This window comes from Engystomops pustulosus, chromosome 8, assembly GCF_040894005.1.
Source record: "Engystomops pustulosus chromosome 8, aEngPut4.maternal, whole genome shotgun sequence".
NCBI lineage: Eukaryota > Metazoa > Chordata > Amphibia > Anura > Leptodactylidae > Engystomops > Engystomops pustulosus.
Genome location: NC_092418.1, coordinates 11,227,864 through 11,254,773, shown reverse-complemented (window position 1 = coordinate 11,254,773; position 26,910 = coordinate 11,227,864). Strand labels below are relative to the sequence as shown.

Sequence of the window (26,910 nt, the reverse complement as noted above, 5' to 3'; positions counted from 1 at the left end):
GGCCAGTTACTGTCCACTGCTTAGGGTAGGGCCAGTACGTAGGCAGGTGACAGCTTGGAGGGCTCAGTTTAGAGCTCACTGTCCTGTCTGTCCACCCACACCCCATGCCACCCTCCTTAAACTTGGGAGCATGGGTGGTACCTTACTAGACAGAGAATGGACATAAAAGTGGTCATGCAGGTGAGTGACCCTCTGTATTCATTTAACCATAGACTCGGTGTGGACCAATGTCTAAGTTTGTCTCCCGAACACAAAGGACCATGGGCAAAAGCGGTAGATTATACAATGTTCCACTGTATTTGTCAAAATGTTTGAATTCTGAAATCTAAAGATCTGAAGTCTAATAAATTTCCACCAAGTCTTCCCATTACAAAGGATATAGGACAGTCATACTTACCTCAAACCAAAACGATAAATATGCCACCAAATCAATATAAAACTAAAAAAGTAACTGATAAAGTTACTAATCACTAAGTTACTAATAAAGTGAGCCCCATTTAATATTATCGTGATTATTACTATTAATAAGCATGTATTTAGAAAACCTTTACTAAGCAAAATCCACACAAATCTGTTGAAGAGAAATTAAGGATAGACATAGAGGGTATTTCTCAAGCAAAGTACTATACAGTTTTTACCACCAAAAACACAAAACCAAAAAGTTAATTTAGTAATACAGGCAGTCCCGGGTTACATACAAGATAGGTTCCCTGGGTTTACGGGATGTCCCAGAAGAAGCTGGCGAGCAAAACCCAGGGTCGGGCGATGACTTGGCGTCCTCGTGGATTTGTTATGCGCATTTTATCTGATTTCATGTGAGTAGATTTGAAAATAAATTACTAAATTGGTGGAACTGTCTACACTATGTCCGTATATTTATTCTCTATATAGCAGGATATGCTACTAGGAGAATTTTAAGGACTAACATCTAAGCGGTTCCGTGTCTGGGTGGTGCCCAATTTTCTTCTGAGGCGTTAATGGTTCAACAGGTCAAGGGACTCCATTGGAACAATATACATATAATACTTATGAATTTGGAATAAAACTGAGGGACTAGAAGATTATGTAGAGCTCCGGTCACACTACATAATGTTCCCTGGGTTTGTAGCTCCAGACCAAAAAATTTTTTTGCTCCAGTGACAATTGGATTTTCAATTTTTTTTGCTGTAATGGGAACAAGGATTATCAATAAAATTTCATTACAGACACCTTACAGCTGATCATTGCAGCCTGGTAGTAAAGAAAAGTATCCAGAGAGGTCACAGGGGGCATAAGGGTCCATCTGTAACTAGGGGTCTGCTGTAAGTCAGGTGTTCGTAAGTCGGGGATCACCTGTATACAGAGACCTGTCCAATATCCTTTAAAACGAAATACAGATCACTCTAGTGGTGAAAAGTTTGCGACAAAAATTACTACTTTTTGCATACCATTCCTGCAAAATGTGTCCATTTCCTTGTCTAAAATGTTATCCACGGTCTATCTCTGGAGGTCCAGTCTCGGACTCAACGTGGTGTTTCTGTTGTTTATCTGTTGTTAAAATATGTTATAATTAGCCCTGATTCTGGACTCTTCTAATTTTACCAAATCTTCCCGGGAAGGAAAAAAAAGCCAAATGAGGGCAGATTTCCCAACTCAACGAGCAGGTGCAATGAGAATGATCCTTATATGCCAAAATTTTAGCACATTTTTCTAAAAACTAAGTAAACAAGAGGAGTGAAGTTAGACCAAATGTATCATTCAACATTCGACACTTAGGGGGTGATTTCTCATTAGACGGCTCGTTGTGACTGTTCTTTCTCTGCCTTTGTCATTTCGCAACCCATCAAATTGATTAAAGTGGTGTTGGCCCTTTAATAAATCTCTCGGCAATGTCTAGATAATTTTTTGTATAGTTGGAAAATAATTGTAAGATGAGTAAGATAATTGCTGCAGCACAAACTTCAGGAATAGGGGGATGGGGTCGGAAATAATGGAATTACTATGTGATGTTTTAGTGATTATTTTAAAAAACCCGCAAGTTATGAATCTGCCTTTACACAGTGTTGGGGCTGCAGTGGTTCCACTCTTTTTCTGAGTGGCGGGATAAGGCCCATGTGATTTTTTTTTTTTTTTTGCACAAAAGTTGGAAAAAAAAAACCCATTGCCACTTTTTACACCAAGAAAAAATCATATGATAAATGTTCCATGTTCCATGACCAAGTCTAGTTTGTTTTTTTCACTGTCTATAACAGAAAGGTTAAAGGGGACCTACCACCACGATTCTACCTCTAAAGGTAGAACGGGTGGTAGGTGGATGAATGGGACGTAAGGATAGCCCTTTTTGGGCTAATCCTTACGTCCCGGCTATCCTTTTGTAAACTTTAATCAGTTGATATGTTAATTTAATTAAGCGGCTACTGGGGCGTGGAGTAGCCGGACATGAGGCTACTAGTCACGGCTACTCCACACCCCAGTAGCCTTGTTCCTCCGCCTACCGGGTAATCTTCGGCGCGCAGCTCCTCGTAGCTGCGCGCCCTTGTGTGAATATCCTGCGTTCTGCGCATGCGCAGGACGCAGGCCTACGGGTGTACGGCCGTAGCTCCGAGGCCGGCGCTACTGCGCATGCGCAGACGCCAGGTGCTCGGACGAGGGCGCGCAGCTACAAGGTGCTGCGCGCCGAAGATTACATGGTAGGCGGAGGAACAAGGCTACAGGGGCGTGGAGTAGCCGCGACTAGTAGCCTCATGTCCGGCTACTCCACGCCCCAGTAGCCGCTTAATTAAATTAACATATCAACTGATTAAAGTTTACAAAAGGATAGCCGGGACGTAAGGATTAGCCCAAAAAGGGCTATCCTAACGTCCCATTCATCCACCTACCACCCGTTCTACCTTTAGAGGTAGAATCGTGGTGGTAGGTCCCCTTTAAGCTTCTTACACTCAAGGATGTTATCTAAATGATCTACTTAACTTCCGATCTTTAACCCTCATACAGAGACTGGTACTTACCACCGGACTTTTAAAATGTTTGTGCTGTGGCATAATCTTTTATTAAAACATTTTGAGAAACTTTTAGACTTCCATGGCCACCTGCAGGCTTTTGTTTTGTCCAGTTAGGTGTGACATGCCCCATACTATGAGCAGAACCTGGGGGGGGGGGTCCACTATGAATCAAAAATCTGTATTGGAACCCCCGAGAACAAATATAGACATTTGCAAGTGAATATCTATGTCTAATCACTTTGAGCCTTCATGTCAGCTTGTATCTTTAGTAGTCAAGACTAACCCTTCTTCATTTGAGTAATAATGCAGCTGGGGTATATGTTACATTTTAGAAAGTTTGTTGGACTTGAAATGAACACTTACACTTTTCATTATGGACTGATTAATAAAATACCCCAATGTTTGTGAACTTTAAGTCATACCATCACCCTTAAGAGTCCTCAGCCTCTTGGAAATGGTTGGTGATATCAACTTAGGGGGAGTTGAAAATTTTTCAAGATGAGTGTTGACCATGGTGGCCATTTTAAAGTTGGCCATTTTGGATCCAACTTTATTGTTTCCAATGGGAAGGCGGTTATGTAACACATAACAATTATTAAGAATTTCACAAGAAAAACAATGGTATTTTTTGTTTTAACATTACTTTATTCTTTTATGAGTTGTTGAAAAGTTTATGTTCACTAATAAAATGGGGCAGATTTACTTACCCGGCCCATTCGCGATCCAGCGGCGCGTTCTCTGCGCTGGATTCGGGTCCGGCCGGGATTTATTAAGGTAGTTCCTCCGACGTCCACCAGGTGGCGCTGCTGCGCTGAAGAGCATCGGAACACACTGGAATACACAGAGCCGGGCTGAGTGAAGGTAAGTGCAATTTTCGTGACACATTTTTTTTTTTTAAATGCGTCGGTTTTTCCGAATCCGTCAGGTTTTCGTTCGGCCACGCCCCCCCGATTTCCATCGCGTGCATGCCGGTGCCGATGCGCCACAATCCGATCAGGTGCGCCAAAATCCTGGGGCAATTCAGGGAAAATCGGCGCAAATCGGAAATATTCGGGTAACACGTCGGGAAAACGCGAATCGGGCCTTTAGTAAATGACCCCCAATGTGTTCAACATGCTGCCCATTATGTTGGATTCTCAATGAAACCCTCAGATGACCCCAAAGATAAAAGACTTATGGGTGTTAGTTTGGGAGACCTTGGTGGCCATTGAACTGGCCCCCGATGACCAATCTCCTTTCCAGGAAACTGTTCATGTAGCAATGCTCAGACCTGACACCCATAATGTGGTGGTGCACCATTTTGCTGGAAAAACTCAGGGAACGTGCTATCTTCAGCGCATAAAGAGGGCAACACATCATCATGTAGCAATTTCAGATAAATCCAAGGAAAACACGAGACTCCGCAACCAGTGGCGTACCGATCGCGGTCGCAGGGGTCGCGACTGAGACCGGGCCCATGGTCAGTCAGAGGCCCGCACCTGACCCCTGCGCTGCGCTGATAACTCGGCGCAGCCCAGCGGGCAGATGTTTTAAATTGTGACAGCCGCGGGCCTTCCCGTTACAGCGCACGGACTGTTCTGTATCTGGTCCGTGCGCTGGATCAGGGAGGGCCCGGAGCTGTCCCAATTCAAAATAAGAACGGGCCCCCGATCCGCCCACCGTCCCACCCACCTCAGCGGCCGTTCCCACCCATCGCATCCATAGACGCCGACACGTCTGCCTGCGCCGGGTCTGCTGAGGTCCATGACCCGGCACCTGACCTGGCAGACGCGTCATTAGCCGTCGCCTGCGCGGATCTGCAGAAGAGAGAGCGCGAAGAGGAGCGGGATAACTAGGTAAGAGTTTTATTTTTTATCTTGCTTAAGTATATGGGGCCCTGTTTCTATTTGGGGGGGCATAGGTGAAAGTTAGGAAATGGCTATTTGGGGGGATATTACCTATGGGGGACATTAATCACGGCTACTGCTGGGGGGATATTAATTATGGCTACTGGAGGGGGGGGGGCATTAATCATGGCTACTGCTGGGGGGGACATTAATTATGGCTACTGGAGGGGGGGGCATTAATTATGGCTACTGGAGGGGGGACATTAATTATAGCTACTGCTGGGGGGGACATTAATTATGGCTACTGGAGGGGGGGACATTAATTATGGCTACTGCTGGGGGGGACATTAATTATGGCTACTGGTGGGGGGGACATTAATTATGGCTACTGGTGGGGGGGACATTAATTATGGCTACTGCTGGAGGGGGGGACATTAATTATGGCTACTGCTGGGGGGGACATTAATTATGGCTACTGCTGGAGGGGGGGACATTAATTATGGCTACTGCTGGAGGGGGGGACATTAATTATGGTTACTGCTGGAGGGGGGGACATTAATTATAGCTACTGCTGGGGGGGACATTAATTATGGCCACTGGTGAGGGGGGACATTAATTATAGCTACTGCTGGGGGGGACATTAATTATGGCTACTGGTGGGGGGGACATTAATTATGGCTACTGCTGGAGGGGGGGACATTAATTATGGCTACTGCTGGGGGGGACATTAATTAAGGTTACTGCTGGAGGGGGGGACATTAATTATGGCTACTGCTGGGGGGGACATTAATTATGGCTACTGCTGGGGGGGACATTAATTATGGCTACTGGTGGGGGGGACATTAATTATGGCTACTGCTGGAGGGGGGGATATTAATTATGGCTACTGCTGGAGGGGGGGACATTAATTATGGTTACTGCTGGAGGGGGGGACATTAATTATAGCTACTGCTGGGGGGGACATTAATTATGGCCACTGGTGAGGGGGGACATTAATTATAGCTACTGCTGGGGGGGACATTAATTATGGCTACTGGTGGGGGGGACATTAATTATGGTTACTGCTGGAGGGGGGGACATTAATTATGGCTACTGCTGGGGGTACATTAATTATGGTTACTGCTGGAGGGGGGGACATTAATTATGGCTACTGCTGGGGGGGACATTAATTATGGTTACTGCTGGAGGGGGGGACATTAATTATGGCTACTGCTGGGGGGGACATTAATTATGGCCACTGGTGAGGGGGGACATTAATTATGGCTACTGGTGAGGGGGGACATTAATTATGGCTACTGCTGGGGTGGGCATTAATTATGGCTACTGGTGGAGGGGGGGACATTAATTATGGCTACTGCTGGGGGGAACATTAATTATGGCTACTGGTGGAGGGGGGGCATTGATTATGGCTACTGGAGGGGGGGCATTAATTATGGCTACTGGAGGGGGGACATTAATTATAGCTACTGCTGGGGGGGACTTTAATTATGGCTACTGGTGGGGGGGACATTGATTATGGCTACTGGTGAGGGGGGACATTAATTATGGCTACTGGTGGGGGGGACATTGATTATGGCTACTGGTGAGGGGGGACTTTAATTATGGCTACTGGTGAGGGGGGACATTAATTATGGCTACTGGTGGGGGGGACATTGATTATGGCTACTGGTGAGGGGGGACTTTAATTATGGCTACTGGTGAGGGGGGACTTTAATTATGGCTACTGGTGAGGGGGGACATTAATTATGGCTTCTGGTGAGGCGGGACATTGATTATGGCTTCTGGTGGTGGGGGGGGGACATTGATTACTGCTACTGGTGGTGGGGGGGGGGACATTGATTACTGCTACTGGTGGATGGTGTTCAATGTTTTTATGCATACTGGGGGGGGGCCCTGTTGGGAATTTTGCCCTGGGGCCCAGAGGACTCTAGTTACGCCACTGTCCGTAACAGTGCTTGGTTAAAAATATTCGTCTTCCACTGAAGAACTCTTTATCTTCGGCAAATCCAATAAAATATGGCAAGCATAATCCCCGCAAGTGCATTTCTGTTTTTAACAATTCCATTATATCTTTTAATTACGGTAATATATTGTGAAGGGGAATATTTGTATATGAGCCTATAGTTTTATATTTTTATACTTTTATATAGCTGGCAAATACTAAAGTTTTTCCTCCTCAGCAATATGCTCAGATATGTTACTTAAGATGGCGCCGGCATCCACACAGCCAACACCCTATTTCCAGGAAAAGAACAACATTCCTGATTCCAAAAAGGCTTCATCCCTCATATCGAAACTCAACGCCCAGGACATTATCTGCCCAGATACTGGAACTGACCAACCAGGGCACATCGGATGCTAGACACATTTGCTTAACCCTTGCCCATTATGATGCTGTATGACACATAACCACACCTTTTTCTCTTTTGTATAAAAGCTACAAATACGGAAATAAAATCAATCTTGCTGTCATGAAACCTAGAGTGAAGAGCTTGCTTAAGATTAAAACCTGAATAATCTTATCTCAGATTTTATCTTGAAATCGTGCACACTTGCTCTATCTAATTTGGAGGTGACTGACTGGACCGGTTAATTGTCGATTACGACCCTGACAATTTGGCGCTCAACTGTGGGGGCGTGGCCTGAGCCTCTGAGCCCCCGGGGACCCGCACTAACACCCGGTGGATGACCCCTGACGCTCCCGGAGGAGATCTGATCAATCTCACAGGAACACGGTAAGTCTATGTATATAATATATATATAGTACTTATCTGTGTATCCGAGGGCGTGAGGTAGTAGTCTCCGGACTCTACGGGTCTGCGGGGTGACTGTCTGAGTGGTGTGGGCTCTCTTTGTCTCAGCGCTACGCTCAGAACCGTGACACAGCAAGGAAGACGATTTAGTTTAGTTTTCAAACACCACCCCCGCTCCATCAGTCACTGATAATTTCTGCCTGGACAGTGAAGTAAATTTGTGTGTTGCCGTCTGGTTATTTAAAGTTGTATTGTGATCAGGAAAAGAATATTTAGAGACGTAACTAAGTAATGTCTAGTGACATCGGCCGTCAGAGTAGAGAAATACGCCATGACGGGTGTCTAGGCCTAAAATAAGGCGAGCTGGGGAGTATAACCCAGTAGGAACTTCTCACTAGGAGAGTTACCTGCATAGAGTACCGTAGTGGATACCGTTATTCTGGTTGGGGACCAGACCACCGTGTTAGCCTGTATATTGGTTAGGACAGAGTAACACCGTGGCGCACGTGTGGAAAGGATTTTGATTTAACGGGGATCGCTGTGTTGAGCGAGTGGCCACGCCAACATAGTACTCTATTTAGTTAGACCGAATGTTACGTCTCATGAGAAAGGAACACAGCCTCCCCCCGGGAGCACAGACGGCAACCCAGATAGTGGAGCAGAGAGAAGGAAAGAAATATGTGAAATATGCAAAAGATTTGTACAAGTTTGTAGAACAGCCAAGGTCAGGGAGATTACAGCCCACACTGTGGAAGACCATCTTAGATGGTAGTAAAGGGTCCCTAGAGGACAAGGGGCTGTTAGAGTCAGCACAAGAAAGGAGAAGGTGGCAGTGAAGGGGCAGAAATGACTTACGGATATGTAAAATGTGAATCACAATGTGTTAAAAATTGTAATGTAAAAGATGTATCTAAAATGGCCGCCGTTCCTTCTGGTGCGCCACCGCCCTATAATGGCGCCGGTTCAAGTCCGGAGGGGTGGACATGTGACGTATGTGGAATTCAGAACCCGGATGGGGTGGAGACTTGTCGTCAGTGTGGTGCTCCACGCCCCATTTAGACACAGCCCCAAATCCACCGGAAGTGGGGCATGCCCCTCTTCCGGTGGACGCCATTTTAAGACAGTTTATTTTTCAGTGGCGGCCATTTTAAGTTATATTCCCTTCAAGTCCCTGAAAGTTAATTACCTATGACCCTACTATTGGCAGCCATAAACGCTGGTTGTGGGTAGCAGTGAAGCACCATTGAAGGGCCTGAACAGGGCTCAGAACGCCGGCTGAGATGATTTCATCTTATTTCAGTTCTCTGTTCAGATTATTCTTGGATGTGCAACGCTGTTCGTTTGGGTATGGTCATCTCTGATAGTTAAAAATTTATTTGTTCCCGACAACTGCAGAAAAATTACTATAAAAAAGTGTTGCAATGTGTCTGGTACCTGCTTTCTGGTGTTTAAGAGGTTAACGAGAGGGAGATCTCGGGGGCTGTGTAGCTGCGTTTTGTTTTCTGAAGACATGTAAATGACCTTGATGCTGAAGTTCTTCAAAAATCTACGGTTCTGCCTGAGCTGTGTTATCAGTGTGTGTTCTGTTCTGACCTTGACGCTTACAGCATAACAGATTGAGCAAGAATGAGCCCCCCGACTGTATTACAGAGCCTAGGACTGACTGTATTACAGAGCCTAGGACTGACTGTTGTTCCTTTTTGATTAAAAACCAACTTAAGTGTACCTGGATTTTGTTGAGATGTTGGAGTCTGGCCAGAAGTTTATAGATAGTTAAGAGAATCCTATATGTCTGGATGAGATAAAGCAAGACGCACACGGTAAGGGAAGATTTGATGACCTGACAGTGTAGTGTACATCTGTTTTGTAATAGGTTGTTACCAAAGGTGTTAACGGCTGGAGACATCTCTACCAGACTTATGTATACAGGGACTGAAAGCCAGAGGGAAACAGAGACCAGTTTCACAGACCACGGCAAAGTCAGATTGACAACGTTTCCGGAAGTCTCAACCGACCAACCCAAGTGGGCGTGTTTCGACTGTGGGGAGGAGACATTACTATAGTGAGTGGCGGAGACGGCCCCAACAGGGCAGGACAAGGGGGGTGATTACGGGCAAGGATGTCAGCGAGAACAGTCCCCCTCTTCCAAATAGAGTTAGTGCTTTTCATTGTAAAACTCTCCCCTGCTAGCCCGATGATGATTTTAACCCATTCCCGGTCAAGGAAAAGGCCCGGAAAGAACAGCCGGATACATGTAGCATGGTCCATGACCTCCAAGCTGCCAATGAGTGTACTGAAGCCCAGTGGTCCCTAGCCCAAACTGGCAGCAGTCCCTGAGAGTGACATATTATTCACTGTTATTGATTTGGCAAATGTTCTCTCTGGGCCCCTACATGAAGATTGCCAGTACCTATTTGCCTTTACCACTTCAATATTCCAGTATACCTGATGTAGATTCCCACAAGGGGGGTAAAACTCACCCAGCCAGTACCCCACGGCCCTACAGGGAGTAGACTGGCAGACTAGCCCCTTACTGGATGTTCTCCTTTTCAGTATGCAGAGGACCTACTGTTTTTGTTTGCCAGGATGCATTTATTGACCTTATGTGTTTTCTGTTCCAGAAGGGTTGCAAAGTTTCCAAAGACAAACTCCAGTACTGCCAGGAGAAAGTGGTCTTCCTAGGCCACTGCTTCTCAGCCACAGGCAAATATCTGGCAGAAAGAAAGCTGGCAATCCAGAATATGCCCCTCTTCCGGCAGTGGCCATCTTGGTACTCCTGCAGAGACCCGGGTGCAGCCACTGTATCCTCACTTCTTCCGGGGCCTACTACCAAGGCCCAAGCGTTTCGGAAGAAAGTTCATCTCACCCCTCACAGGCGCTAGGCCTGTTTCCAATCCAGTATGACACCCGTGCTCACAAAAAGCGTGATCAGGATCAGCCGGCCCCTCAAGTCCAAATAACCCCTGAAATTTTGCAAGGGTCCCCACTCTACAGTCGCTTGCAAGATAGACGTGCCGCTATAGCAGACAGCGGAGATGACTGGGAAACTGACCCTCCCAAGTCCGGGGCCCGGCTCTCTACCAGACTTTCACACACCAAGCCACCGTAGCCGAACTGCTTACCCCACAGGCACCCCAGAGGGGGAAAGAGGAACAGTGTGGACAGCAAACTACCGAACAGTGGAGACCCTGCAGTCCCAGATGAAGAAAACCACAGTCACACCCAGTGTTCATACACTCCCTGACCTAAACATGACTACTGTCACAGCAGAAGCTCCCCTGAAGAGCAAGACCCTCACCAGTGAACCTACTAGGTACGTGGCTTTCACACCCACGCAACTAGACACTATCATCAGTAAACTCCCAGACCCGGATAAACACCCTATGCAGTTTCTGCGTAAGTTGGAGACGAACCGCCAGATCTATGGTGCCACCTGGAGGGATCTTTACAATATGGTTACTGTTAAAACTCCTGACACTTATCTGCAGGTCATCCTGAAGTATCTGGACGCCTCGGCAGTACCGGACCAGGACAGTTACCAGTCAGGGTTGGACTTCTGTTCCCAGATGAAGACTTGGGCACAGGAATCCCTCACCAAACAGGCAGGTTCTATCTAGGACGTCCAGCAGGAAAAAGATGAACCTGGGGACAGGTACTCCTCCAGACTGTCTCAACAATTTGAGGATATCGGATTCACCCTCCATAATAAGATCCAAGCCCACATGCTTGTAAAGGCCCTAGTGGAGGGCCTCCAAGATGAACTTAAAGACAAAGTTCTTGCCACTCGTCCAGAAATCCTATCCGCAGGATTCAAGGATGCTGTAACCATAATCAAAGGATTCCAGAAAGCTCAATATAAGGAGAGAGACAAGAAGAAAAAAGGAAGTGATGCTGATGACCACCACTTCAATGGACAGTGATTCAGATGAAGAACCGGTCCCTGCTCCTATTATGGTACAGCAAGCCCCTACAGGACCACCTATGCCTGTCAACTACTACCCTCAGCCACCAGTACCCCATGCATCTCATCCGTGGCAGACACCACAACAGCAAGGACCCTTTGGATTCAACAACCAGAGACCTCTCCCTACCTGCTGGATTTGTGGAAGACAAGGCCATGTCAAAAGAGACTGCAGGTCCAGACCCAGTCAACGCCCCCGAGATGACTACAGACCGCGCCAAAGTGGACCTAGATCTGATGACTATAGAGGGTCCCAGAATAGACCCAGACCTGATGACTATAGAGGATCACATGATGAACCCAGGTACCAGGACCAAAGATATCAAGAACCAAGACCACAGGATTGTATTGGCATTACTGGCACCACTGCCGAGTCTCCCCTCACTGTTCCTGTCCCCATTGGACCTTTCCCTGATGTCATGGCTCGCTTCCTGGTGTCAGATACCTGCCCCGTCAACCTCTTGTGGGCAGACCTTCTCCAACATCTCAGAGCTTCTATCAGTTCTACCCCCCAAGGTCTTCAGCTTGAATTACGTAATCCCAAGACAGAAGAGGGAACTATGGACAGATGTGTACTTAGAGCTCTCCTTCTGATGCTTCAGCAAATTCATCAACCTGATCTCTTCTATGGAGTCCCGGACCGGGTCTCAGCCCAACTCCCCTCCTCACTCTGGTCTACTGGACCTGATGACATAGGACTTCTACCAGTCCCTGCAGTGATGGTATATCTAAAAGAAGGGGCACAGCCCCCGAGGATACCTCAGTATCCTCTGAAGATGGCTCAAGAACAAGGCCTCTCCACCCAAATTCAGGCCCTTGTCAAGCAAGGTGTTTTGATCTACTGTACCTCTCTACAGCCAACTGCAAAGTTTCCAAGGATAAAGTTCAATGGTGTCATGCAAAGGTCATTTTCCTTGGACATTGTGTCTCTCAAGGAGCCAGACACCTCATAGAAGACAGGAAATCGGCCATTGCCAAGTTACCATTTCCTTCCACCATTAACCAACTCCAGTCTTTTTTGGGACTCATCACCTACTGCAGACAATGGATTCCGGATGCATCCAGGCTTATGCAACCCTTGTATGACTGTTTAAAGTCAGGAGGACCACAAGGTGCTTCACCTCTGGTCCTCCCACATCTACAAGACTGTCACCACCAACTGAAGATGGCCATTTCCAGAGTGCCTGCTCTGGAACTTCCAGACTATACCCATCCCTTCAACCTGTTTGTTTCTGAAAGTGAAGGACATGCAACTGGTGTCCTGGCGCAACAGCATGCTGGGAGACAACGTCCTATTGGTTACTACTCTTGCCGTCTGGACCCTGTGGCCAGAACATCTCCTAATTTTTTTTTTAAAAGCAGTTCATGCCGCCCATGCACTCCTAGACAAGACTGCTGACATCGTCCTGGGACATGACCTCATCATTCAAGCCTCACATGATCTGGCGGCAGTTCTTTCTCAGACCCAACCCAGACATCTGACCCACCAGAGACACCTCAGACTTCAGTGTTCTTTACTTCTGCCTTCCCATATCACCTTCAAACGTTGTTCAGTCATCAATCCAGCCACTCTCCTTCCACATTCCAGGGGGGAAGAAGCTGACCCAGGAGTTGCTCCAGAAGTTGAAGATCCTCATGACTGTTTACAAGTTCTTCTTGATGATACCTCAACGCCTCCAGGGGTAACTACCCAGGAATTACCCCATCCTGACCTTGAACTTTGGACAGACGGCTCCAGGTTTGCAGACCAGTCTGGAAGGTACCATACAGATTATGCGGTAACCACTGAAACACAGGTGGTGATAGCGGAAGCCATACCAGCCTCCATGTCAGCTCAAGAAGCCGAACTGATAGCCCTCAAGGAAGCCTGTACTTTGGCCAAAGGGAAGACTGAACATCAGGACTGACTCAAGGTATGCCCATGGCATTGCCCATGATTTTGGAATAATCTGGAAGAACAGAGGCTTCATCACAGCCGCAGGTACCCCAGTGAAGCATGCAGACCTCATCAAGAGCCTGATGGAAGCTCTACAACTGCCTACCAAGGTGGCAGTGGCAGTGATCAAGGTAAAAGCTCACGGAAAAGTGAACTCTAAAGCAGCCAGAGGAAACTACCTGGCTGACTGCACAGCCAAAGAAGCTGCCATGGGGAATGTGTCATCCGAGTGGCTGGAAAGGATCCCGAAGGAAAAACAAGAGATGACCTACCCTTGTATGGTGGCCACTAGAGCCCAGAAGAAGAAAGAAGAAGAAGAGAAGATTATTTCTCCTACCCTTGCTCAGCTACAAGAGGAACAAAAGATGGCCCCAGAAGAAGAGCATAAAGCATGGAAAACATGGGGTGTTGGTAATAAGAATGGACTCTGGACAATGCAAGGACTTGTCTGTCTCCCTAGAAAGCTGTACCCCGCCATTGCTGCCTGGGCTCATGGGGTAACGCACAGAGGAAAGAACCAAGAAGGCTATGGCTATGCCAAGAAGATGTATTTTGCTCCAGGATTATCTACAGCTGTGAATGCCTACATCAAGGCCTGTTCCATTTGTGCTACCTGCAACCCAGCTCCCATGACCAAAGTGCCCTACCAGCACCTGGCCAAGTCAGACTACCCTTTCCAAAGGATCCAAGTTGACCACATTCAGCTTCCCAAGTCAGGAAGATATGAATATGCCTTAGTAGCTGTGGACATGTTCTCAGGATGGCCAGAAGCCTACCCAGTTGTCAACATGACTGCCAAGCTCACAGCCAAGAAACTGATTACTGAAATTGCCTGCAGATTTGGAGTACCTCAGGTAATAGAAAGTGACCAAGGACCAGCCTTCACCGGACAAATCTACACAGAACTATAGCAGATGCTAGGAGCTAACATAGGACTCCACACGCCGTATCATCCTCAAAGCTCAGGAAAAGTTGAAAGGATGAATGGGACTTTGAAGAACAAACTGCTCAAGATGACACAAGAAAACCCTAAGGAATGGCCAGAACTTTTGCCCATTGCCCTGTACCATGTGAGACATACCCCTCAAGCCAAACACGGTCTTACTCCCTGTGAGATTCTGTTTGGGACACCACCTAAGTTGTCAGAAGTTAGGGAGCAGCAGTTAGCTGAGGGGATGGATAAAGTTGTTAAGTTTGTTGTCCGTCTGTCTAAAAGAACTGTCTAACACACATTCTGCAGTCTCTGCTTCTATCCCTGAATCCACAGGTGACACGGTCCACGACTTCCAACCAGGTGACAAGGTGTATGTAAAGAAACACATCCGGAAGAACTGTCTAGACCCAAGTTTTGACGGTCCATACACTGTGATTCTTGTCACCCCCACTGCAGTTAAACTTGAAGGGAAAGCCACCTGGACGCACGCCTCCCACTGCAGAAGAAACCCGGCCTCACCATGAGGAGACATATCCTTTCTATATATATGATGTTCTTTAGCTCGTGCCACATTGGTTCAGGATTAACCACATTATGGGTTAATATGCCCCAAAATAAACCATGATCGCCCAATCCCCCATCCATGGAGCTAATTTAGGGAAAGATGGGAGGACTCCATGAGTGTAAGTTAGCGTAGTGCAAGCGGGAGGTGAGGTCTTGCTGAAAGGGCAGGCCTTGCCCGAAGTTTGTGAAGAATCCCCACCCCGAACTATCCCCACTCATGGACAACCTCGAAGGTACGTTAGAGGAAAAATTTAGTATTTAGGGGGGATTGTGAAGGGGAATATTTGTATATGAGCCTATAGTTTTATATTTTTATACTTTTATATAGCTGGCAAATACTAAAGTTTTTCCTCCTCAGCAATATGCTCAGATATGTTACTTAAGATGGCGCCGGCATCCACACAGCCAACACCCTATTTCCAGGAAAAGAACAACATTCCTGATTCCAAAAAGGCTTCATCCCTCATATCGAAACTCAACGCCCAGGACATTATCTGCCCAGATACTGGAACTGACCAACCAGGGCACATCGGATGCTAGACACATTTGCTTAACCCTTGCCCATTATGATGCTGTATGACACATAACCACACCTTTTTCTCTTTTGTATAAAAGCTACAAATACGGAAATAAAATCAATCTTGCTGTCATGAAACCTAGAGTGAAGAGCTTGCTTAAGATTAAAACCTGAATAATCTTATCTCAGATTTTATCTTGAAATCGTGCACACTTGCTCTATCTAATTTGGAGGTGACTGACTGGACCGGTTAATTGTCGATTACGACCCTGACAATATTGTACCTTTAATACACTGGTATTTAGTGCCGGAGTCCGGTCCGTTCTTCTGCAACAACCTAGTCATGTGACGGAGGTGGGGCGGGGGAGCGGCTCTTATTCCGACACATACAATGGAAAGTTAGCCATGACTAAGGGTGCACTGTGCACCAGAAACATGTAGGCTTTTATGACCTCATATGCACTTGCGGGGATTATGCTTGCCATATTTTATTGGATTTGCCGAAAATAAAGAGTTCTTCAGTGGAAGACGAATATTTTTAACCAAGCACTGTTGCGGAGTCTCGTGTTTTCCTTGGATTTATGTGCAGCACCAACACAGGTGTGGATCTCCAGCACGTGCGCAACCAAAGAGCCACGGTGAGCTGTATCTTTTCTTTTTTCTTGTTGATTAGCAATTTCAGATAACCAGTGGCATTGAGGTTTACATGGATGAAGAATGGTCCCACTATCTTTGTACTCCATATACCACAACATACCATCAATTTTTGTGCTCCAACATTCTTGCAGGGATCTATACTCTGTAAGTTAGTGTCAGACCAATAGCTGGGGTTTTGTTTGTTAACTTCACCATTCTCTCAACAGTTTTCCTCATCATGAAACATAATGGGGCTCATTTACTAAGGGGCCGAATCGCCGGGTTTCCCGAATATCACCGTTTTGTGGCATTTGTCCCTGAATTGCCCCGGGTTTTTGGCGCATGCGATCGGATTGTGTCGCATCGGCGCCGGCTTGCATGTGACGGAAATCGGGGGCGTGGCTGTCGGAAAACCCGACGGATTCGAAAAAACTGCAGTATTTTTTTAAAAAAATTGTGTCGCAAGATAAGCACTTACATGCTTATGAAGGTGAACTCCGGCGGACCTCAGCGCAGCAGCGACACCTGGTGGACATCGGGCGCACGGAACTTAGTGAATCCCGGCAGAACCCGAATCCTCGTCGGAGAACGCGCCGCCGGATCGCGACTGGACCAGGTAAGTAAATGAGCCCCAATGTTCCTAGTAAACTGAGGGCCCTGTTCCAATTTATGTTTTGTCTTTACTGCAAATTCAGTGCGTTGATCTGGGTCATCCTTTTTGAGATGCTGCAGCAGCTGGATTTTGTAAGGTGCCATCTGTGAGCATTTAATATCTGCCGAAGGGATGTTTGACTGATGCCACTCTCCAGTGATGTGCCGTGAGTGCAATGCTGTGGACTCTTGCTGAATAGATCTATGACAGCCACTGATGTGTCTTCACCTGTGACAGTTTTCTTGTGACCACATTTTGGTAAACCAAACAATGAACCTGTTTCACAAAATTTTCCAAGGAGTCTGCTTACTGTAGCGTGGGACATAAGTGGTCTTGAACGGTGTCTTGCATTGAAATCTGCTGCAATGACATGGGTACAGCGTTCCCCAGACATCAACACAATTTCTATCTGCTCCTCACGTGTCAACCTCTGCAACATGTCAATGGCTGTAAACAAAGAGAAACTTGTCAAGCAGACCATTGTTTTACTTTGAAATTAATTTGATGCGTTACATGACCCTCTTTACATTGGATGAATGTGTATAAAAAAAATTTGTATCCATAATGGCCAACTTCAAATACTAATGTGCCACAAACAGGAAGTCGATATCACTAACCATTCTCATTTTATTTAGGTATATCCATATTATGTGCCTACCCTGTAGAAGAAAGGAAAACCTAATAGAGATTGTTGTCAGAAATCAAAGTATTTCTTTAATGTCATCACTATAATAAGTTAACTTTATCATTATCTTTAAAAATAGACTTAGTTGCACTAAATTTTTCTAACAAGGACCCAAGAGACAAGTGACTTTCTCGTTAGGTCATAGATGTTCAGACAGTATAAGTACTGCCTGTAATGTGCTGTATAAATACCACCACCTCCAGAACCGGGCAGGGGGCTGAACTGCTCGGTGGATGGCCTCCATGACACAATACGTAGCCCAACTGACCGAGCTTCTGGAGGATACAGGTGTGCTCCTGCACAAAGCATAACCAGCAAACAAAACTCCTGTTCCTGTTCTGCTGCCAAACCATGAGTGAAAGGACTAGCTGGAAACTCAATACTGGTCCTTTCATCATCGGCAAGTGAGGTTAACAATAGGATTGGGTCAGGTGATCAACGTGTGGCGAGGAACAGTCAAGTCATGGTAAGGAGCTGACCGTGTGTTATTATATGTTATACGTTATCAGAGTTAAGTTGTAGTTTCCACCTGGGAATCTGATCGCACAGTTTAATCCATGGAAAGCAAAGGAAAACTTTCACTACATCGTTCTCTGTAACCGTTTACTGAGCTTTTTAGCTGCCGAGAGGAAACTGACAGCTGTCACACAAGAGACACAAAGATAGATGAATGCTTTAAGTAATAAAATTAAAATAAAAATAAAATGTACACGTTCACTTACACAGAGATATCACACAGCAAAAGCCATTGAAATCACTAGAGACTGATAATATTCCAGCTAGAAGATCTATGTTAGACCTTTGTAGCAAATTGACATCAAGGTGCAGTTAGATTGTGCAATAACAAGATGTACAGTACAGATCAAAAGTTTGGACTCACCTTCTCATTCAAAAATTTTTCTGTATTTTCCTAACTTTAAAAATTGTAGATTCACACTGAAGGCATCAAAACAATGAACTAACACATGTGCTTTGCACACTCTTAGCTTCTCTTGATGAGATACAAGAGGTAGTCACCAGTGCCCTGTCAGGTGTAATAAGTGGGATTTCTTGCCTTATAAATGAGGTTCGGGCCATCAGTTGTGTTGTGCAGGAGTCAGGTGGATACAGAGATGATAGTCCTACTGAATGGACTGGTAGAATTTGTATTATGGCTAGAAATCGGACTTTGGTCTGATGAGTCCAAATTTGAGATCTTTGGTTCCAACCACCATGTCTTTGTGCGACACAGAAAAGTTGAATAAATGGACTCTACGTGCCTGATTCCCACCGTGAAGCCTGGATGAGGAGGTGTGATGGTGTGTGGGGACTTTGCTGGTGACATTGTTCAGGATTTAGCCTGAACAGCATGGTGACCACAGCCTCTTGCAGTGGCTGCTAATCCATCCGGTTTGCATTTTGGTGGATCATCATTTATTTTTAAACAGTACAATGACCCCAAACACACATTCAGGCTGTGTAAGGGGTATTTGTCCAAGAAGTAGAGTGATTGTGGAGCTACTCCAGATGACCTGGCGATCATCAGTCACCAGACATGAACCCAATCCAGCTGCACCACAGAGTGAACATCTCTGGGAACTCCTTCAATACTGTTGGAAGACCATTTCAGGTTACTACCTCTTGAAGCTTATCAAGAGAATGTCAAGAGTGTGCAAAGCAGTTATCACAGCAAAAGGAAGAACCTAGAATATCAGACATATTTTCAGTTTTTTGTTTTTTGTTATCACACATGTGATAATCTTCAGCGTGAATCTACATTTTCTATTGTCATGAAATAACAGAAAATGCTTTAAATGAGAAAAGGTGTGCAGACTTTTGGTCTTTACTGTACATCGTAATGTCACCATCGTTAGAGATAGAAGAACAGACTCAGAAAAGTTGATCTTCATTGCTAATGAGTAAAATGGAATCCGCAGCAAACAGTGGGGGTCATTTACTAAGGGCCCGATTTGCGTTTTCCCGACGTGTTACCCGAATATTTCCGATTTGCGCCGGATTTTGGCGCACGCGATCAGATTGTGGCACATCGGCGCCAGCATGCGCGCGACGGAAATCGGGGGACGTTGCCGAACAAAAACCCGACGTATTCGGAAAAACCGCCGCATTTAAAAACGGAGAATGTGTCGCGGAGCTTGCACTTACCTTCACTCAACCCGGCCTCGGTGAACTCCAGCGCGTTCCGATGCTCTTCACCAACCTGGTGGACGGCGGAGGAACTGCCTTAGTGAATCCTGGCCGGACCCGAATCCACCGCAGAGAACGCGCCACTGGATCGCGAATGGGCCGGGTAAGTAAATCTGCCCCATTGACTTTTCTTAATGCTTTTTGTTTATATCCTTACTTTTATCTTGTCTTTGTTTTTTTTACCTATACAGTGTATATTGTTTAATGTTTTTATACTTTGACCGCTGACAACAGTATGCTCTAAGTGTGATCTAACAGCCATCAGGCATATGATACAGAAGTACGTTACAATAGCATAGCTTTGTGTTGAAACGTGTTGATCTTGTTATACATTGTACAGATTTTGCTGTATAAAGGATCTGCGATAAAGAAGAGCTGTCCATGACTTAAGGACATGTACTGTGCGGACAACCCCTTCCAAACTCAAATTCTATGGTATGGAAGATACATAGATGATATGTTAATTATATGGCAGGGGTCCGCGCAGTGCATGGAGTCCTTTATCCGGTACATTAACACCAATCACTTTAATTTGACATTCACACACAATGCAGAAAAGAGTCAGGTACCATTTTTGGATATCCTCCTACAGGGATGTAGTGCCACTAACTCAATTAATACGTCCCTATTAGAGATGAGCGAGCACTAAAATGCTCGGGTGCTCGTTATTCGAGACGAACTTTTCCTGATGCTCGAGTGCTCGTCTCGAATAACGAGCCCCATTGCAGTCAATGGGAGACTCGAGCATTTTTCAAAGGGACCATGGTTCGGGAATAAAATGTGTTAATTAATTGAAAAAGAATGTCTTCTGATAAGTTAGCAGATGTATGCAAACATCTGCAATCTATTCTTCACTGTTCCGCGCGTCTATTATCTCCCGACAAGTTAGCAGATGTGAAGAACAGTGAAGAATAGAATAAAAACAGTGAACACAAGATCATTTAAGTGAAAAACACAGTGAAGAATAGATTGCAGATGTTCAGCACATCTGCTTACTTGTCGGGAGATACGCTGTCCCGGGATCCGCTGCTCTTCTTCCACCGATGTCTCCGTGCCCCGATGTCTCCGTGCCCCGATGTCTCCGTGCCGCTGCCCGATGTCACCGTGCCGCTGCCCGATGTCACCGTGCCCCTATGTCTCCGTGCCCCTATATCTCCGTGCCCCGATGTCTCCGTGCCCCTATATCTCCGTGCCCCTATATCTCCGTGCCCCTATATCTCCGTGCCCCGATGTCTCCGTGCCCCGATGTCTCCGTGCCCCGATGTCTCCGTGCCCCGATGTCTCCGTGCCGCTGCCCGATGTCTCCGTGCCGCTGCCCGATGTCACCGTGCCCCGATGTCTCCATGCCGCTGCCCGATGTCTCCGTGCCGCTGCCCGATGTCACCGTGCCCCTATGTCTCCGTGCCCCTATATCTCCGTGCCCCGATGTCTCCGTGCCCCTATATCTCCGTGCCCCTATATCTCCGTGCCCCTATATCTCCGTGCCCCGATGTCTCCGTGCCCCGATGTCTCCGTGCCCCGATGTCTCCGTGCCCCGATGTCTCCGTGCCCCTATGTCTCCGTGCCCCTATGTCTCCGTGCCCCTATGTCTCCGTGCCGCTCCGTGTCGCTGCCCGATGTCTCCGTGCCACTGCCCGATGTCTCTGTGCTGCTCCCCGGTGTCTCTGTGCTGCTCCCCGGTGTCTCTGTGCTGCTCCCCGGTGTCTCTGTGCTGCTCCCCGGTGTCTCTGTGCTGCTCACCGTGTTCTTCAATGTGTTCTTCACACATATATATTGTTCTTCACATGCTATTTTGTTCGCACCGTTCCGCGCGTATCTTCCGACAAGTAAGCAGATGTGCCGAACATCTGTAATCTATTCTTCACTGTGTTCTTTACTGTGTTTTTCACTTAAATGATCCTGTGTTCACTGTGTTCACTGTTTTTATTCTATTCTTCATTGTTCTTCACTGTGTTTTTTTAATTAAATGCTCGATCTCAAGCAGGGGAAATACTCGTCCGAGCAACGAGCCGTCTCGAGTACCTTAATACTCGAACGAGCATCAAGCTCGGACGAGTATACTCGCTCATCTCTAGTCCCTATATAGAAAACCCACTAGTGGCAATTCTTTGTTACATGCGGAAAGTGGCCATCCAAATCATGTTGTATGTAATTTGCCACTCGGGGAACTCATAAGGGCAAAACGCAGCTGTAGCAATGAATATTTATATAAAAAAGAGGAAAAAAATATAAGAGACAGACTCACAAGTAGAGGATATCACAAACAAATATTGGACACAGCAGCAAACAAAGTGAACAAAATGGATCGGCAAACATTAATACATCAACAAAAAACAAAAACGAAAAATGACAACTCTGATCAGCTAGTCTTCTCTACACCATACAGTAATGACTATCAGGACATCGTAAAAATAATTAAGAAATACTTACCGGTCCTTACAACTGATGATAAATCATATGCTATACTTGACAAAGGCTGCCGTTTCGTGGCACGTAAACCTAACACCATAGGTGGTATTACATCACCATCAGTATACACCAACAAACCGCATCAATCACCAACATGGTTAACAACAAAAGGTTCATACCCATGTGGAGGACATAGATGCAACTTATGTAAATATATGGCCCCCAACAAACATTTTTCATCATGTCATAATCAAAGAGATTATAATATTCATACCATCATTAATTGTAACTCTAAATATGTTGTATATCTAGCCACATGCACCCAATGTAATGTACAATATGTAGGCAGCACCATACGTCCATTAAAAACAAGAATAGCAGAACATATACGAGATGCTACTAACACAAAAGAAGATGCTGGCCTTAGAAACATATCGTGTCTATCCAAACATTTCATTCATATACAAGCAGGAGATATTTCATACTTACGCATTACAGCAATAGAAAAGGTCACGGCCCCGTTACGGGGGGGAGACAGAACACATAAATTAAGGAATAGAGAAATACACTGGATTCTTAAACTAGATACGCGATACCCACAAGGTCTCAACAATAGATCAGATACCATGTATTTCTACTAAATCATGAATTTGATAATATCTGATTATTCTTTCTAACCTAACATACCCTCCTCTTTCGAACATACGCCTTCCCCACTTCACTACCTATGCGCATGTCTTCATTAGCGCCAACATAATTGCACCTGACACTTTAGCATAAGAAGCACGCTTCATCCCAAAGCAGACAGACCATGAATAAGGGCAACAGACTAGGTTACGCCCGAAACGCGTAGGTCTGCTACTATGCACTTTTTAACAGGCACTATGATATGCACATAGCACTTTTTGTGCATTCCATGATTTTTTCCGCCAAGCAAAATATTTGATTTTTATACTCTTGTAAACCAATAAAGTATATGCCTTTTTAATCAACGAACCACGAGTGCTGGATCCACAAAATTTTCTTCCTCATGACTTAAGGACACCTGACTTACAGACAACCTATTTCCAGATGGCCCTCTCTGCCCACTGTGACGTGTGGTGAAGCTATCTGGATGTTTTCCATTGTTCCAGGCTGCAATGATCAGCTGTAAGGTGTCTGTAATGAAGTTTTTGAAGTTTGATAATCCTTAATTCCTATAACAGTACAAAATTTGTAAAATTCAATCGCCACTGGGGCAAAAAAAAATTCTCAGGAGTTACAATTATAAAATATATAATTCCGACTTACATACAAATCAAACTTAAGAACAAACCTATCTTGTATGTAAATCGAAGCCTGCCTGTACTCCTTGGGATCGTTTTATGAGATTGTCAAAAATTATGTAGCCAAACAAACTAAATAAAAACAAGGTCAATATTTGTACTTAGAAATGAAAGAAATCAGCAGACATAGGGTCATAATTAGGAATAAGCAGTGACGGAGACAGCACTGGGCATACCTAAGCAAGTGCCGGGGCCCAGAGCTGCTGGGGGCCCCACATAAGGCTGTACGCAAGGAATCCATAAGGGCGAGGGGAGCTGTATCTAATGAATCCATAAGGTGCAGGTGGGCTTATATAAAATAACCATGAGGGGGATATTTGGGATGATAAACTAGGAGATATTTTAGGGAACAGGAGATTGTTTTAGTTTCTGAATTTTTAATGCCACCACGTGAGTTCACTGCAAAGGGGCCAACTGAGGCTCTGCCGCCCAGTGGCCTCCTGAAACCTGGAGCAGACCCTATGTAGTAAGTAGAAGACTGGAAAATTCTGCAATGTAAATGCAGTTACAATGTAATGATATGTCTTGTGCATGAAACTTTATTAATATTACAGAATTAAAATATGCTTCAATTTTTATTTCTTTTATTTATACTTATTCATTTAAATTTTCAATTATTGATTATTCCTTAAGGCTGAAGAGATCATGACAAACCAGAGTTCTGCCGAAGATTTCCAAATTGTTCCATTTTTTTCTAAATCCAAAGAAACCCCATACATTTTCTTTACAATTTTGAACATCTATTTATTGGGCCTATTAATAAACATTGTCATTATTACAGTGATATGTAAGGATCTTCGGCTCCACACCCCCATGTATCTGTTTTTGTGTAATCTCTCCATTATTGATGTTTGCTTCTCGACAGTCATTGTTCCTAAAGCACTTCACATGCTCATAACTGGTAATAATAAGGTATCGTTCACACATTGCTTCACTCAATTCTTCTTTTACGTCTTATTTGGCACCACAGAAGACACCCTACTGTTTACTATGGCATATGACCGGTATTTGGCGATTTGCAGGTCCTTACATTACCATCAGGTTCTCAGTAGGAGGACATGTCTTGGGATCATTGCTGGTATATGGTCTTCGGCCTGTATGAACTCTCTATTAATTACAACCCAAGCCTCCAAGTTGACTTTCTGCAGTTCCAACAAGATCCACCATCTGTTCTGTGATTTCAAGGCTCTCTTTAAGATCTCCTGTGGTGGCTTAAAAAAGTTCTTCAATCTTGTGTATTTTGAAATTTTAGTATTTGTTTTCTTTCCATTTCTGTTCAGTTTCATCTCATATATGAAGATTATCACCATTATTATGAACATTAAATCACAAGAGGGTAGAAGAAAGGTCTTCTCCACCTGTTCTTCTCATCTTACTGTCCTCCTCCTCTACTATACCACAGCCTCATCCGTCTTGTTAGCCCCAAACTCCAAATATTCTGATATATTAGAACAAAGCTGTTCAGTCCTATACACGACAGTCACCCCCATGTTGAACCCTCTTATTTATACTCTTCGCAATAAGGAAGTCAAAGATGCCCTTAACAGACTGGTAAGGGCAAAGTAAAGGTGTATTTATTTTCTGTGTAGGGCCTATGGGTCCCATTCATCCAAAAGATTCTCCAGCTGGTGTACCACTTTTCTATACGGAGGCTCCAAGAACAACCATGTGGGAACCTTCATAATGGCAAAGGTAAACGTCAATGTAAAAACTCTTGATACCCACATGGGCTAGAGGGCCTTTACTCCAATGGCGGACTTCAGTTTGATTCACCAGTTTTCTCACCCTATCATATGCCGGTATTACTGATTCCCCATATCCAAAACAACCCTTTTTCCTACAGCCCTTACCTCATTTGCCTATGGAACACATGTTTTTTATGGGTTGTCTGGGCTTTTCAAAAACCATTTAACCTTCCTGGGGGCATGTAAAAACAAAAAAAAGTTACCTCCTCCATCACTCTTGTTGTCCTGTTCCTGTTTGTATACAGAGGCAGGTGCTGCCATTGGACTACTTCTGGTTGTCTGGTACAGCATTAGATTCAATGCTGTACCTGGTGCACGGCAGTGGATGGGTGGGCATCCCCCAGGCCGCTTATCTAACAGACTGTAGCAGAATGTATTGATATACTGAATTCCTATTGATTCTGATATAAATTGATATGTACAGATATTATCCATATATCTATGAACCCATCAACCAATACCGCCCCACATGTAATCTCCGCTCCTCACAGGACCTTCAGCTTCACTCTATTACCATCAGCTCTTCTCACAACTGTATCCAGGACTTCTCACGTGCTTCTCCCATACTCTGGAACTCTCTACCAAAATGTGTCAGATTGACCCCCACTTTCCAAACCTTCAACCGTAACCTGAAAACCCACCTGTTCAGGATCTACAACACACAATAACTGCTGTGATCCCTTACCTCATGTCTCCATTCCTCCCACCCCCCGACTATATAGATTGTGAGCCTTTAGGGGCAGGGTCCTCTTTCCACTTGTCTCCTGATCACTGTAGTTTTGTATTTTGTACTTGCATTTGTTCTTGTCTTAATGTAAATGTTTGTGAACCCCTAACTGACTGTATAGCACCATGGAATTAATGTGGTCTATAAATAATAATAATAATCATATTGGGGCAGATTTACTTACCCAGTCCTGACGCAATACCGAGGTGTGTTGTCAAAAGAGGATTCGGAGCTGCCGCGATTCACTGAGATCGTGCGCCCATGTTCCTGCATCCGTCGCTTCTGCTCCGAGGTCCGCTGGAGTTCACCTTCTACTTCCCGGTGCATGTGAGTGCGTGTCTTGCGACACAATTCCGTTTTTAAATTCTGCAATTTGTCCGAATTTGTTGGTTTGTCGACGGCCATGCCCCCCGATTTCTGTCGCATGCAAGCTGGCACCGATGCACCACAATACGATCGTGTGCGCCAAAATCCTGGGGCAATTCGGCGCAAAACGAAAAAAAAAAAATATTTGTTTTTCCGTTAATGTTGCCATGTGAGGGCTTATTATTTGCGGAATGAGGTTCCAGTTGTACTATTTTGGGGTGGCTATGCCCTATTGCTGAAAATTTAACTTTTTTGTCAGGAGGTTGTAGAAAAAACATTAACACTGTAATTGCTTTTTGCCTTTTTTGTGTGTTCACCATATACACTAATATGTTAAATTTATTCTACTGGTCAGTGGAATTACAGTGATACCAAATTTCGATATTTTTGCTTATGTTTTACTAAATTTGTACTATAAAACCTCATGTGGGGAAAGAATCTATAATTTTTGCATCACCATTTTCCAAGTAGTATAACTCTTCATTTTTGGTCTGAATTTTTGGCCTGAATGAGAACTTGTTTTTTGCGGGGCATGTTGTACTTTACAACAGTACCATGCTACAGGGAGAATACATGTTCTGTCTATGTCTCCACTGGTGCAAATAGGCAACAGGTTGTGCATCATCTACTGGTAGGCCCCCAATAAGTGACATGAAGTTTAGGCATTGCTCAATGACATGGCAGACAGTGGGGCTCATTTACTAAGGGT

The 26,910-nt window shown here is 45.1% G+C and overlaps 1 protein-coding gene across 1 annotated transcript; it reads left to right on the top strand.

Moving 5' to 3' along the window:
• The first annotated feature begins 6,901 nt into the window (after window positions 1–6,901).
• Window positions 6,902–15,610, top strand: LOC140074646 (uncharacterized). The gene is made up of 2 exons (XM_072119708.1): window positions 6,902–10,873; window positions 11,049–15,610. The coding sequence occupies exon 2, from the start codon at window positions 11,449–11,451 to the stop codon at window positions 12,472–12,474; it is 1,026 nt and encodes a 341-aa protein (XP_071975809.1). The 5' UTR covers window positions 6,902–10,873; window positions 11,049–11,448; the 3' UTR covers window positions 12,475–15,610.
• Window positions 15,611–26,910: the final 11,300 nt, after the last annotated feature.